Here is a 13,810-nt window from a genome sequence, read left to right as displayed (position 1 = left end):
TTGTGCTATGACAATAACAAATACTCAAAAATATAGACTTGTAGTTGGTGCTTATTAATATTTATTATTTTAATTTAAAAATAAGTGTTTTTCATAAATTAAACTATAACGCTAAATACTCTCTCCGTACTAAAATATAAGTTATTTTAAATAATATTATTTTTATTTAAATTATATACAATAGTTATTTTCACAAATTAATTTTGAGTAAATTATTCTTATTTTTATTTATAAAAATTAATTGCTTCTTCAGTCCCGATAAAACAAAATTTTAACTAACTTCTATTTTCAAAAAATATATATAATTGAGCCATTACCGGTTCCTAAAACAACTATTGAAATTGTTTAATAAAAGAAAAAAAGAAAATACTTATCTAAAGCCGCCGTGTATTTTAAGTAACTGGGATATTTAATTTAAATAAAAAACTAATATTTTTATCGAAAAATAAAATAATAATAAATGATAATAGTTTTTTAAATGGAAATTAATTATTGATTAGATAGACGAGAAATTGTTTGTCCTACCCATTATGTTTTCATTTGCCCTCCGTTGAAGTCCAACCTTATAGAGTTGACTCTATTGCTATTTGCTTTATAAATACTATAAACACAACATTCTCTGAATGCTGTAGTCTCTAGTCTCTCTCTACTCAGAGATCTCTTCTTCTCTGCAACACAGAAAAATCAGAGAAGGTTAGGTGAGGTCTTAAGTAATGGCAGGTGGAGGATTTGTAGACGGAGGAACTCTCAAAAGAGCTCATCAATACGAGTATAAGATCACCGGTTACTTTATCTTTGCTTGCATAGTTGCAGCTCTTGGCGGATCCCTTTTTGGTTATGATCTTGGTGTTTCTGGTCAGTTTTCTTCTCTGTTCTTCTTTTTTTCTTTTCTTTTTCATTTATGTTTTTTTGTTCAAGATTCATTTGATTTCACGTGTCACTATATATGGAACAATGACCTGTGCATTTCTTTCTTTTAATAATAATAACGATGTTATTGACTATTGTTGTGATTATCAAGACTTACAATGACAGCTTCTTTTATTTAAAGTATTATACATAGAAGAAAGAAAGAAACTTTCAATTTTTTATTCAATTATTATTGTTATAGTGAGACGAGAAGAAAAATACATAAACTTCATTGTTCCTCTGTTTTGTTTGGATCACCAGAATGGAAAAAAATGCAAAAAGAGAAAAGAGAAGTTTCGTACTTATCAAAAATTTCTTCTTGTTTCATCAATTTTCGTTCTCATAAAGAGAGGTATCTTTCATCAGTTTCTGATTACAAAAAAGCGCATATCTTTTCCTGTTACCGGTGAGCCTGAAACATAACTTTCTATGGTTCCTCTGTTTTGTTTGGATTACCAGAATGGCAAAATGCAAAAGAAATAAAAGAGAAGTTTGATACTGATAAAAATTTTCTTCGTTCTCCATAGAGAGAGAGCTAACTTTCATCAGTTTCTGATTACAAAAGCGCAGATTTTTTCCTGTAACTGGTGATCCTGAGATCGCAGGCTGTTGGTTTTTGTTGTTACTGGAAAAGATTCCCTCATATAGACGATGGAAAATATTACTTCTGACATTTTGTTTTTTTTTTTTCCTCGATAACTTGTCGTGTAGAAGGAGAATATGGTGCCGTATAGGAGGATAATTTAGTGCATATCTTTTAGATTCGAGAGAGAGCTGAATGAGTGAAGAGTGAAAATGATTTATGGATGGTAGTTCTCAATTGGGTAGTTACTACATCCTTCACTAACAAAGCAATATAACTAAGAATACATGAAAATGCTTCAAATTGATTTTCTTGTTCAGCTTGATTTAATTTGGTTCTTTTGAAGAAAAAGAGAGAGGTGAAAAATTTATTACTAACTTTAGATTTTAGTATATGTTTATCTAATATTTAGAGGTGGTAATAGCAATTGAACTTATTGTGTGCTTATCCAGGTGGAGTTACTTCCATGGATGATTTCTTGAAGGACTTCTTTCCAAAAGTGTATCGGAGGAAGCAAAAACATCTTAATGAGACAGATTACTGTAAATATGACAACCAAATCCTCACACTCTTTACATCCTCATTGTACTTTGCTGCTCTTATTTCAACATTTGGAGCCTCTCATGTTACCAGAAATAAAGGAAGAAGAGCCAGCATTATTGTTGGATCAATTAGTTTCTTTTTAGGAGCAATCCTCAATGCAGCTGCCGTCAACATTTCAATGTTGATCATAGGACGAATCCTGCTTGGCACAGGCATTGGATTTGGCAATCAAGTAAGTCCATTTCTTTCAAACCAAAAAAGTTTTTACTTCAATTATTTATGAAACTAATTTTATTGTTTTCTTGTCCTAATGTTTCAGGCAGTTCCTTTGTATCTTTCGGAAATGGCTCCTGCAAAAATTCGAGGAGCAGTTAACCAATTGTTCCAACTGACAACCTGCTTAGGGATCTTGATTGCTAACCTTATAAATTATGGAACTGAGAAAATCCATCCATGGGGATGGAGGTTATCTCTTGGTTTAGCCACAGTTCCTGCAAGTCTAATGTTCATAGGAGGAGTTTTCCTGCCTGAGACTCCCAATAGTCTTGTAGAACAAGGCAAATTAGAAGAAGCGAGAAAAGTATTAGAGAAAGTTAGAGGCACAACAAAAGTTGATGCTGAATTTGATGATCTTATAGATGCAAGCAATGCAGCAAGAGCTATACAGCATCCATTCAAGAACCTTCTCAGAAGAAAGAATCGCCCTCAATTGATAATAGGGGCTATAGGAATCCCTGCATTCCAACAACTTACTGGCATGAATTCTATACTCTTTTATGCTCCTGTTATATTTCAAAGCTTGGGTTTTGGTTCTGGTGCTTCTCTATATTCATCAGTCATAACCAGCGGAGCACTTGTTCTTGGTGCTCTTATTTCTATGTCTTTAGTTGACAAATTTGGAAGAAGAGCTTTCTTTCTGGAGGCTGGAACTGAGATGTTCTGCTATATGGTAACAGCACTCATTTTTAGATATCGTTTCAACTGCTTTTCAGATTGCACTTTTTCACCTTCTTTTAATTTTTTTTTTTTTTTTTTTTTTTTGAGTTGTTTTTCTCAAGCCATACCAGTATGGCAAAAGTAGTCTAACCGCAATGTCAAACAGACACTAACTTCATTGTTTGATTTACAGGTTGCTGTGGCTATAACTTTGGCCTTGAAGTTTGGAGAAGGAGTGACTCTTCCAAAAGGAATTGGCATATTTCTTGTGATAGTAATTTGCCTGTTTGTGTTAGCATATGGAAGATCATGGGGTCCTCTTGGATGGCTAGTTCCAAGTGAGATCTTCCCACTGGAGACAAGATCAGCTGGGCAGAGTATAGTTGTGTGTGTTAATATGCTCTTCACAGCTCTTATAGCACAGTGTTTTCTGGTTTCACTCTGTCATCTTCGATACGGGATCTTCTTGGTGTTTGCTGGTTTGATTTTGATCATGAGTAGCTTCATATTCTTCCTGCTGCCAGAAACAAAGCAAGTGCCAATTGAAGAGGTCTATCTTCTCTGGCAAAATCACTGGTTCTGGAAGCGCATAGTGGGTAATGGGGACCAAATTGAACTAGATGAGAAGACAGGATCACGAGTTTAAAAGTCTACACTCTGTAGGGGGAAAACTTTGTTTTGAGAATTGTTTGCTGTTTGTGAATTAAAGTATTTAGTTAGTTGGGCAAATTATAAATAACAACACAATTTCATTTCATATCCGCATGAAATATAAATAATTGGAACGCTGAACGTCATGAATAAAATGGTGATGCCAAAATTGAAATTAAGAAATTGTGTTAAACGAAACTAATACGGCGTCGTCGAGTTATGGGGAAGGGTAATTTTGTCAAATCAGACGAACAAGCCAAATCTTCCCGCCAATATAAGAGTTACCAGTAACTAACTTGGAACAAACTAAACAAACCAGCAAAATTCCTGTGTCTCTCTCTTGCTCTCTCTCTAACGCGCGCTCTCGCTCTCTCTCTCTCTCTCTCTCTCTCTCACACACACAAACATGACTGCCATTTTTGCTCTCATTTTCACCTCCATTCTCCTTCTCACCACTGCTTCACCTCCACAACCATCGCCGCCTCTGCCATCATCGTCACCAGACTGCACGGAGGAGCTCGTCGCTTTCTCCCCTTGCCTTGGCTATGTCTCGGTGGAACCAAACAACCTGACGGACATGGCTACTCCTCAGTGCTGCAACGCCTTCTCTAAAGCTGTCAATGCCAGTGATGGTAACTGCTTCTGTTATCTTATGAGGCAGCCTCTGATCTTTGGATTCCCGTTGAATGATTCGAGAGTGGTTTCTTTGCCTTCTGTTTGTTCTTCCGTTTACGGTTATGGAGGTTTAGCGACAATTGATGGCGGATCACTGGAATCGATTTGTTCAGGTTCGGATATGAAGCATATTCTTGATTGATCAGTTATATTAAATGTTCAATTTTGATTTTACTGTTTTTCTTTTCTTGATTAAATGATCGATGACAAATCTTGGATTTATTTTTGTTTCTTTTTGAGTAATCACTTTGGAGTTCAGAGTCTTAGAAATCCATAGCCACAGAGCTCTCTCTAATCTCTTTCTCTTGGTTTGGCGCCATGTTTCTTCTAGAATTTTGGGCGCAAGTTAGCCTTCACTCCAGGAATAATTAGGTGTAGTCAGGTCTACTGATAATTCTTATGATGCTAAAATTGCTGCTGTAGCATTGTATATTTAGAGATCATGGCATTGTATTGACCAATAATTATCCAAGATTTGCTCCGGAACTGTCTAATTATGATTATGGATCTGCCCGCTTGTGCTACAGGGTCATCAGCACTGCCTCCTCTCCGGAGCACAACAGGTTTAATGATTCCAAAAGGACCTGATTCTGGTAAGCAGACTCACTAACCTCCTTTTACCCTTATATCCACTGTCCTCTTCACTTGGTTGAATCTTAATTTTGTTTGGCACCATAGCTTACTTGACAAAATGCTCTCTGAAATATTCATCTCTTATAGTTTTTAAAATAAATTAACTGTCCTACTTGGTGAGTTTTACTCCAAAATTGCAGAAGTTCCAGACATTGCGTCATCTCCTTCAACAAGTTTTCCAGCAGAAAACGCTGAGACTTCACCTACCCCGCTAAGTTTGATACCAGAACCTGTTGTTAGTTCTCCGATAGCTTTGAAATCGCCACTAACTCCAGCCAATCATTCATCTGCAGTGAAACATATTAGCAACAGCTGGGTTTTTCCTGGAACGCTAACTTCCCTGGTTATCTTTTTCTTTTCATGAACTGGATCCTTTTATTTTCAGTCATCTGTAATGCTGCACCTGCAAACACCATTATGATTTCTTCACTCATCTTTGTCACTGCATAATCGACGAGTGACACTTGATTTTGAAATAGCATATACAGTTTCAAGCAAAAGTTAAGAGCATCTCAATGTGCATACAGCAATATTTGCTTATATGATACATTTTTTTTCCCTATCAAGTGTTTAGAATGGCATTATATCACCATACGCTACAAGTGAAATTGTAGTTAATTCTCAGCAACATAGAGAATGATTCATCAAAATTCACGGCAAAAACAACTGTTAGATTTGAAATTGGCTGGACAACTTGATTCCTTGAGCCAACCGAGATTCCATTATCGAGTACATAGGAACATCTTATCTATCTAAGGATCAAACTAAAATAAAATGAGAATAAGCATTCCCGTTGCTTTAACTTCTGTGAACAAAAAGACTGCACATCTATGACTTCCAACCATCGGACCACTCTGCTTCATCCACAGGTTTTGAAATTTCTGTTCGATATGAGTCTTCACCCCATCCAGCCTCTTCGGAGGGCTGAGGGTTTTCTACACCATAGTTACTGTTGACACAGTCCTCCTGCTCTTGAGATTCATCAAGAGGATCCTGTCTTTCTGGGAGACCACAACCTTGATAGGAGTCGTTGTCTACACAATACCACAAAAGCTGATTCCAGTAAGGGTCCTGCAAATTGCAAACAATTAAATATAAGTAATCAAAACAAATGATCAGCAAAAATTTCAACCGAATCCGACTCTTTAACTGTGTATCATATGGCCAAGGCACATAAATTTGACACATCAAATTTTGGTTTGGTCAATAATTTAGTTATCATATCACTCTTGCACATGCACAGAAGCAGCAAATACAGATCTCTAAGTCTATATATCTGCACAGGTCATGCATGTATAGAATTATAACGTTTAAGCTAATTAAGATGCAATCTTCAAGGAAAAGTATAATTGTTTGCCCAGTATCCTTCTGTTCCAATCGATTAATTTCTTACGATGGCCTCTAAAAAACAAGTAATACCTTACTGATAATGTGTGGATTCCCAATAATGATAAGCAACGACATAGCACGGGTAATAGCCACATTAAACCTTCTTGGATTGCTCAAAAAACCCAAACAATGTCTTCGGTCAAACTCATTGTGTTTGATTGTCGATCTGACAGTTGATACAACAATAACTTTCCTTTCTTGCCCTTGAAATTGTTCAACACTGCCAACTTTGATGTCAGGGATATCCAAATCATCAAAGACCTTCTTTAGTTTGAGTACTTGCTGCTTATAAGGTGTGATGACCCCAATATCAGCTTCATTCATATCTCCTGCACAAATCAGTTTGTTTACAACATCTACTACCTTGCTTACTTCAATGCGGTTAAACCATGATGGATTATTTCCTTCCCTCTCATCACAGCCTTGTACACCAAAGAAGAGAACAGGAAAGTTCCTGCCCGGAAGGAGATTCACCAAAGACATTAAGGAATTTGTATCATCTGTAGACTCTTTGCTTGCAATCAATTCCCCTCCATAGAACAGGTTTGAAGGGAGATGCAAAATATGTGGGTGACATCGGTAGTTCCTAACCAGTTTTGTTACATAATTTTCATCTCCATTGCAGTAATAATCACATTCAAAGAGCCTTTCCAAGTATGATTTTCCTAGTCCGAAATTCTCTGCATATTTAGAGTATATTACAGGACCCAACTGCATGGGGTCTCCAGCAAGAACAACAACTGTATCCCTCTGGCTGAGATTAGATATAGGGACCATGCTTTCTGGCTCTGAAGCTTGCCCAGCCTCATCAAGGAAAATATGAGAAAAGTGACCACGCTCAACACCCTCTCCATAAAGAAATGAGGCACTCATATAAGTTGATATTATGATCCTATAGCGTGTGAGAGCACAGAGTGGAGGACATTTGAAGAGGAACTCATCAAAAAAACAAAACCTTTTATATTCAGATTTTACATCATCTAATGGTCGGGAAGTTGCATTGAGTCTGAATACTTCATTTTCTCGAATATTAACAGCATTCTCACATAGAATTTTCTCTAGCAAGTGATCTGCTGCGCTATTTGAAGGTGCACACACAAGAATCCGGGTATCTTTTCGATTTTTGTAGAGCTGGAGGATTGCTTCCACTATTGTCATAGTTTTACCAGTACCAGGTGGCCCATAAATGACATAAGGGGGACCTCCTTTGCAGCCAAGGATCATCTCAACCGAAGACATCTGCTCTTCATTGAGATTATAAGTAATGGGCACCAGAGGAGTAGTTTCAATAAGCCTATTTTCAGAGCAATCAGATGGAAATAAGAACTCTGTCTTTAAATTTTCAGCTGCATCTACAGCCTGATACTGCCTTCTCACATTGAGCCGATTATATGTAAAGTGTACATCATACAGATTCCCACTGAAATTGCCAGAGTGAAATTGAGGGGCAAACTTTAAATAAACTTCATCAGCCTCAACACGGTGAACAAAGCCCTGAGAACACATTTTTTTAACAAGAAAACACAATTACAAAACAAATCTAATATAGTCAGAAAAATAACATAGTACATTGTTGTTTCTTTGCACTTGGATTCTCTCTAACCGAAATTCTTCAAGCAAAAACTGATCTTAATGTAATTATTTTATATAAGAAAGGACAAACCTGATACGGAGGGGTTGCTTCATCAGAATTTGCAAGCTTAGCAAAGATGAAATCTCCATGGACAAGTGAAGGTCTCCGCTCAGCAAGGCCTGGGACCACGAGGGACAGAAAATCCCCCCTCTCCTTCCTCATCCCAACATTCTCCATGTCATAAGTTCTCATGTCTTCCTGAATAAAAATAAATAAATTCAAATGAATAGAGTACAAATTTAATACCATCATTGCTATTGTAATTGCTCAAAGAAAAGCTACCTCCATTTGTATTTCCTCCATCATCAACAATGTTTTGAAGTAAATAGCATAATTCCCCCTTATTAGACCTTCTGTAATAGCATCAGGGGTCTGCTTGCTCTCAATCGATTCTCTAACTTGTTTAGGAATATCATAACGAGGAAGTCTATTTTTGGATGGACGGCCTACTGCCCTCAAAGGACGTGAACCTGCAACAAATGTGTCCACAGTGAATTGCTTCTTTCTTGTAGATTTTGAATATGGCCTTTTTGAAGCCAAAGACCTGGATATCTTATCTTCAGCCAATAGGAAAACCACCCGTTCAATTCTATCATCTCCAGCATCAAAATGCACAACTGAAGTGTATAGTCCTATTTCTTTCGGTTTGCAATTTAGCCAGATGGTTAATGTTTCATTAGGTTGAAGCATTCTATCCTCTAGACTATAAGACTCTAAGAAATCCTGACTGTTGTTCCCACCATTTACTGATGTTGGCTCCATTAGAGAAAGTGTAAAAGAATCTTCAGGATTGGAGGCATAAATTTTGGTCCATAAATCAACAGCTTCATCAGTGGTATTCCTAATAGTTACTGAATCTGTAGCAGTTTCTCCAAGAAATACCGACCGAGGTTTCCCATCAACAAAGGGAAATGGGATGGAAATGACGATAGGACTCTCTTCAATTGGGTTATAACTGCAAACAGATTTGTCATCCTGATAATCAATGAACCCAATTTCACCTTTTCCTCCAATTACAGAGTATTCATCATCATCCCATCCACCATCAACGCTACCCATCTCTAAACCACAAAACAAAAAACCCATTAGTTCACCCAAACCGTAGCATGTTCAATATATACAAACAAGAGCAGATCAAATAAGAATTGCTCATTTGATCTTCCAATTTTTATAAGTATAATAACACAAATCATTAACTGGACAGACCGAAACTCCGAATAATCACAATCCATGAACAATAGAACAACCGCAAAGAACAATGTAAATGAAATACCAGTATTATTTAATAACCAGGGATTTAAGCGAGCTTCTCCCTTCCATTTCATCAACAGAAATAACATTTAAAAACACATATAAATGCTACTGACAACTTCAAACATGCACAATGTATATTTACTTGCCATTGATCGGAAACACGACATGGTCTCAATAAATAAATAAAATATTCACTCGATCCCAGCAAAAACAAACCCATCTTCACTACTACACTTAATATGATTATTAAATTCTTATTACCATCGTACATGAAAAAAAAAAAAAAAAAACAAACATAAATATATAACAAAAAAAAGAGAGAACAACACGAACCTTTGTTGGAAGTTCAGAGATGGTTGAAACTCAGATGCGGATGATAGAAATGAAGAATTGAGATAAATTGAAAAGACCCTTTACATTTGGTAAGGTGGGTATAAATTGGAAAGTGAAAACCCTCGCAAAAAGGGTTGGTTTAGCATACCGCATATAGTGATGAAAGTAGAGTGAAAAATCAAGCTTAACGTGGCAGAGTCTCATTGCACAGCGTTACTATATTTCCAGGGATAGAGGCCTATATTTCGGTCGTTCGTTAACTCTTTGATTCTTCACTGTGTGGATTGGTTAGTACCGGTGTGCTTCCCAGTTCGACCGATCCCATGGGCCCTATAATCATAATGACTAATGAGTCCATTTGTATCTTTGGATTTCCCTTGTTTACGAAAACAGACAAGTTTTTGTCATCACTCCAATGGCTTCGACTTTGTTATAGAAATATAAGAAATATCTCATGAAAAATTAAATATTTAAATATTTGATAAAAAGAAATATCAGTGCTATTGGTTTGACAAGTCAAAAGTAAGTCAGATGAGTATTTTTGTTTTTGGGTGGGTTCTTAATTTCTAATCATCAAAGTAAGGTTAGTGTAGTCTCTTCTTGTTTCCTGAAAGCCCGCCCCACTGTTCTATTTTTGACCTGTTTAAGAATCCACATAAGAAAATTATCTAAATCTCGGAAAATTAAGGTAATGTTACCCCTGGCTCCTATAAGTTCTCAGGTAATAATTGCTGCTTCTCAATTCTCATTCACAATCCAATAGGCTTGGCAGCCAATTGAATAGCGGAATTCACCACTGAGAATTTATTTTATGGACATCAGCGCCATATCAAGTAGCTTCTTTCCTGCTTCATGGTATGGATGATCGTGCCTTCATTTCCCATTCCTTTATAGTTTTGTCACTTCTAAAGACAAACTCAACTGACTTTTGAGAGTTGAGAGAGCTTAGTTCAGAAGCTGTATTTACAACTTCTCAAGAATATAAACAAAGTAATCTTTAACAACAGGTACAAAGAAAGAATTTGAAATTAGTCCTGAATTCTGATCCAATTGATTAAATCATTCAGTATCGGCCAGTCAACTTAAACATAAAACAAGAAACGGATGCCCAAAGAAGAAAAACTCAGGCTGCTGCAGCGTCCTTGACAGATTCACGCCATGCATACTCTCTGGCTCCATCCTTGTCAACAATCTTGATCACGAAATTTGGTGGTGCCACAACCAACCTAGAACGTATCTCCATTATGCACTTATCAACTAAATCAATTGCTTCTTCCACTGACATGCCACTGTGGTAGTGTCTGTCCATCATGGAGAGAGAGAAATAAGACCCGTATCCAAAAGCTCCCTTATCAACCTTGTGAAGGGTAGCAATATAGTCGATGTAGTAGAGAGAAGGGCCAGTCTCATTGTCATAGCCAGCCAGAAGGATGTTCACAGAGTATGGATTCTGAAAAACCAAATTTTAGAAAAGGCATATTAATAGTTACCTCAGAAGAAGCTTCGAACTTATAGGCTTAGCACATGAGTATTTATGATAACTTCATCTAGAAATGGTTTACTTCACCCTTAACACGGTTTTTTTTTTTTTTTTTTTTTTTTTTTGGGGGGGGGGGGGGGGGGTGGGTGGGCCACTGCTCCCAACTCCTAAGTCCCATAAGCATAATATGTCTACTTAACAAACTATTGACCATGAAAGAGTCATACTGCACAAAAACGGGGAATAGTAATAGAAAAAAATAGAGTAATTACAAAGGGGATGGTTAAAAATAAGTGCACTTTTCCAATAAAAAAATTTGCATAACGTTCAGGTTTATCCCATTTGAAAGTGGCTTCCTTCTATCTATACTCTTCCTGATAAAAGAGATCTTCATAATATTCAGGTGCATCACATTTGAAAGTGGCTTGTCTCTATCTTCTTTCATGTGCAAGAAAATAGTTTGAAAATAGTTTCTGGTACTACAAACATTAGCAACATGCCCAAGATGATAAATTTTTGCAACGGAAGTGGTAAGACCATCCTTACAATAAAGCAGTCACTTGTTAAGAAATTTCCCAACGTAAAAGGATTCTTATGAAAGTTGAATCCTTCCTGAGCCTTCTTTCAATTTGAGTTCCATGACATGTTAACATACATATCTCTTCTATACAGCTAAAACCAGAATGCTCATGATGAATATTAGTGCGAGAATCCACTTCCAAAACTTAAGCCCTCACTGCCGAGTCCAGAAAAAAAAAAAAAAAAAGAAGCTACATATGCACATACATGTTTTCTCAAGCCAAAGCAATCTCATATGAGTGGCTAGATGCAAGGATCATTACACACCTGGACAAAGCTCTTCAACTCAAAAAGTTTCCCACTACCATGTAAACCTAGTTACATCTCTCAGCCATGGGGGACTATATAAGGCCTCAATAAGCCTTAACTAAACCAAAAAGGAAAAGAACATTCTAGTTGTAGATTCACGCTCTAGAAGATGTCAAATACCCATGCCCAAACCCAAGAGAATCAGCCCAAAAGGGTTATACAAGTCCCAACAGAAGGGCAAGGGAAGCACATGTGACAGGATGATCCACCAATTAGGTTCATAGATGATGTAGCAATTGGAAAATAGATGTTTCAACAAGTTCCATGCTATAGAAGCCATCAAGCCAAAATAAACTACCATATCTAATGGGAATACCCCAATTTCTTATGGTTCCTATCTTGGGATTAAAAAATAATTGTGATTCTAACCCACTTGACATAAGCATAACAGTTATCCCTAACATATTGAAAATCAGTGATGTCCACAACTTTTCACGGAGGACCTTAAGGAAGCTAGTTGTCTCCTGACACCTGCTACTCTAAGGGCCTGTTTAGGTGACATTGCTTCACATAAAAGCCTGGAATCAAAATGGCTTGCTACCAAAGGGCTCTAACACTAAGCTACATGGAAGAATGGAGTTTGTAAATAGCTTATGCTTGGACTAGTGACAAGTTAAGATGTTTGCTAAAGTGCTGGGTCAGTCCGAGAACTCCTCGATCCATAGTGCAATGTACCTTCTATTTTTATAGAATATGATGGAAAATTGATCTTGAAAAAGCTCGCAGTGCACAATCTTAGTGATAAAATTCAGAGTCTACAAAAACACTGAAGTAACTCATAGTGCTAAAGCCAACAATACATTAATTGCCTGACTAATTCTCAACAAAGCATACCTTGACTAGCTAATCAAAAAGTAAATTTTATTTCATTGCTTAAACTAACCAAATAGCAAATCTCTATAACCAAATAGACTATACTTCAAAGTTCTTGGCCAAACACAGCATACCTCTATATGTTCTCAGAGCATGCTGAAAACTCTTTTTAACCAGGCATTCTCCATCAATTAATAATACCTACATCTCTAATTCCAAAAATTCACTCTTAAAAACATTTTCCTCTAAGAATAACTTCAAATAATAAACATAGCACCCAAAACCCATCAGCTCTTAGTTTTAATCACAAAGCAAAGTAATCTATACCATATTCAATTCGCATTGCAGCATCAATAGAGCAAAAGCCCTTAAATTTTCCTCAATGAAGCGAGCATGCTCAAGACAAACAGTCAAACCCTAAACAAAACCATCAAATCTGTAACTGCCAAATAAATGCGACCAAATTACCTTTCTCAAAGCAGTAGCTAGCTCTCCTCTAGTGAAGTTGGCAGCAGCCGCAGTTGTCAAAGGAATTCCATTGCGAAACTGATACAAAGCCACGTTTTTCTGTATGTACTCCGTGAATTGAACTCTGCAAACCAAACCCCAAAAAGTTCAAATCTTCAGAATATAGATTATGGTTTGTTTAAATTTTAATATGGTTTCATTTTATTTTGTAAGTGATCGAAGGACCTGTCGCCGGCCTCGCCGCTAGCGGCAACGAGCTTGTGGGAATCCAGGATCATGATCTTGTCTTCATTAGACTTGTGTACGAGGATACTGTTTACGGCCAATGTGTCCGCCGCAACTATCGCGAAACCGTTGCCTACTAGTCCAAACACGCACTCCATTGTTGTTGATCTATTTGTGGATCGGTTTCTGTTATGTGTTTTTCTTGTTCTGTTTTGGTAACCAAAGATTGAAGAAGATGGCAGGGTTCTCTTCTTGAAGAACAAGTAGGAATTTCTGCATTAATTCAGGGATGTTTTGGTCATTGCAAGTTATACGGTAATGTTTGGTGGTAAGAAGTAAAACGTTGTCGTTTTCGAATAAGAGTTACTTCGGAACTGCTTAGGATATCCACCGTTCC

The 13,810-nt window shown here is 36.9% G+C and overlaps 4 protein-coding genes across 4 annotated transcripts; 2 read left to right on the top strand and 2 right to left on the bottom strand.

The window, feature by feature from the left end:
- The first annotated feature begins 549 nt into the window (after positions 1–549).
- On the top strand, positions 550–3,728 carry LOC105632015 (sugar transport protein 14). The gene is made up of 4 exons (XM_012214282.4): positions 550–855; positions 1,945–2,267; positions 2,355–2,984; positions 3,165–3,728. Exons 1-4 carry the CDS (start codon positions 714–716, stop codon positions 3,615–3,617), a joined length of 1,548 nt encoding a protein of 515 aa, XP_012069672.1. The 5' UTR covers positions 550–713; the 3' UTR covers positions 3,618–3,728.
- Positions 3,729–3,863: 135 nt separating this feature from the next.
- Positions 3,864–5,440, top strand: LOC105632214 (Bifunctional inhibitor/lipid-transfer protein/seed storage 2S albumin superfamily protein). The gene is made up of 3 exons (XM_012214537.4): positions 3,864–4,410; positions 4,825–4,890; positions 5,071–5,440. Exons 1-3 carry the CDS (start codon positions 4,029–4,031, stop codon positions 5,292–5,294), a joined length of 672 nt encoding a protein of 223 aa, XP_012069927.1. The 5' UTR covers positions 3,864–4,028; the 3' UTR covers positions 5,295–5,440.
- Positions 5,441–5,538: 98 nt separating this feature from the next.
- On the bottom strand, positions 5,539–9,876 carry LOC105632016 (putative RNA helicase SDE3). Its single transcript, XM_012214283.4, has 5 exons — positions 9,540–9,876; positions 8,235–9,013; positions 7,983–8,150; positions 6,350–7,813; positions 5,539–6,001 (listed from the first exon to the last, which is right to left on the bottom strand). Exons 2-5 carry the CDS (start codon positions 9,009–9,011, stop codon positions 5,759–5,761), a joined length of 2,652 nt encoding a protein of 883 aa, XP_012069673.1. The 5' UTR covers positions 9,012–9,013; positions 9,540–9,876; the 3' UTR covers positions 5,539–5,758.
- A 659-nt stretch (positions 9,877–10,535) lies between these two features.
- PBD2 (20S proteasome beta subunit D2) lies at positions 10,536–13,675 on the bottom strand. Its single transcript, XM_012214284.4, has 3 exons — positions 13,414–13,675; positions 13,189–13,312; positions 10,536–10,989 (listed from the first exon to the last, which is right to left on the bottom strand). Exons 1-3 carry the CDS (start codon positions 13,569–13,571, stop codon positions 10,663–10,665), a joined length of 609 nt encoding a protein of 202 aa, XP_012069674.1. The 5' UTR covers positions 13,572–13,675; the 3' UTR covers positions 10,536–10,662.
- Between the last annotated feature and the right edge of the window lie 135 nt (positions 13,676–13,810).

The sequence above is a fragment of the Jatropha curcas genome, chromosome 7, assembly GCF_041381405.1.
Source record: "Jatropha curcas cultivar XTBG-Jc1 chromosome 7, XTBG_Jcur_1.0, whole genome shotgun sequence".
NCBI classification, from domain to species: domain Eukaryota; kingdom Viridiplantae; phylum Streptophyta; class Magnoliopsida; order Malpighiales; family Euphorbiaceae; genus Jatropha; species Jatropha curcas.
This window is presented reverse-complemented; position numbering and strand designations above follow the sequence as displayed.

Excerpts from the sequence above, each read along its gene's own strand:
- LOC105632015 (XM_012214282.4), top strand. The coding sequence starts at position 714 with ATGGCAGGTGGAGGATTTGTAGACGGAGGAACTCTCAAAAGAGCTCAT. Across the intron at positions 856-1,944 it reads TTATGATCTTGGTGTTTCTG|GTGGAGTTACTTCCATGGAT; the intron begins GTCAGTTTTCTT and ends GTGCTTATCCAG. Across the intron at positions 2,985-3,164 it reads CTGAGATGTTCTGCTATATG|GTTGCTGTGGCTATAACTTT; the intron begins GTAACAGCACTC and ends TTTGATTTACAG.
- LOC105632214 (XM_012214537.4), top strand. The coding sequence starts at position 4,029 with ATGACTGCCATTTTTGCTCTCATTTTCACCTCCATTCTCCTTCTCACC. Across the intron at positions 4,411-4,824 it reads ACTGGAATCGATTTGTTCAG|GGTCATCAGCACTGCCTCCT; the intron begins GTTCGGATATGA and ends CTTGTGCTACAG. Across the intron at positions 4,891-5,070 it reads TCCAAAAGGACCTGATTCTG|AAGTTCCAGACATTGCGTCA; the intron begins GTAAGCAGACTC and ends CCAAAATTGCAG.
- LOC105632016 (XM_012214283.4), bottom strand. The coding sequence starts at position 9,011 with ATGGGTAGCGTTGATGGTGGATGGGATGATGATGAATACTCTGTAATT. Across the intron at positions 8,151-8,234 it reads TGGAGGAAATACAAATGGAG|GAAGACATGAGAACTTATGA; the intron begins GTAGCTTTTCTT and ends ATTTTTATTCAG. Across the intron at positions 6,002-6,349 it reads ATCCACACATTATCAGTAAG|GACCCTTACTGGAATCAGCT; the intron begins GTATTACTTGTT and ends TGCAATTTGCAG.
- PBD2 (XM_012214284.4), bottom strand. The coding sequence starts at position 13,571 with ATGGAGTGCGTGTTTGGACTAGTAGGCAACGGTTTCGCGATAGTTGCG. Across the intron at positions 13,313-13,413 it reads AGCGGCGAGGCCGGCGACAG|AGTTCAATTCACGGAGTACA; the intron begins GTCCTTCGATCA and ends TTTGGTTTGCAG. Across the intron at positions 10,990-13,188 it reads TAGCTACTGCTTTGAGAAAG|AATCCATACTCTGTGAACAT; the intron begins GTAATTTGGTCG and ends TTGGTTTTTCAG.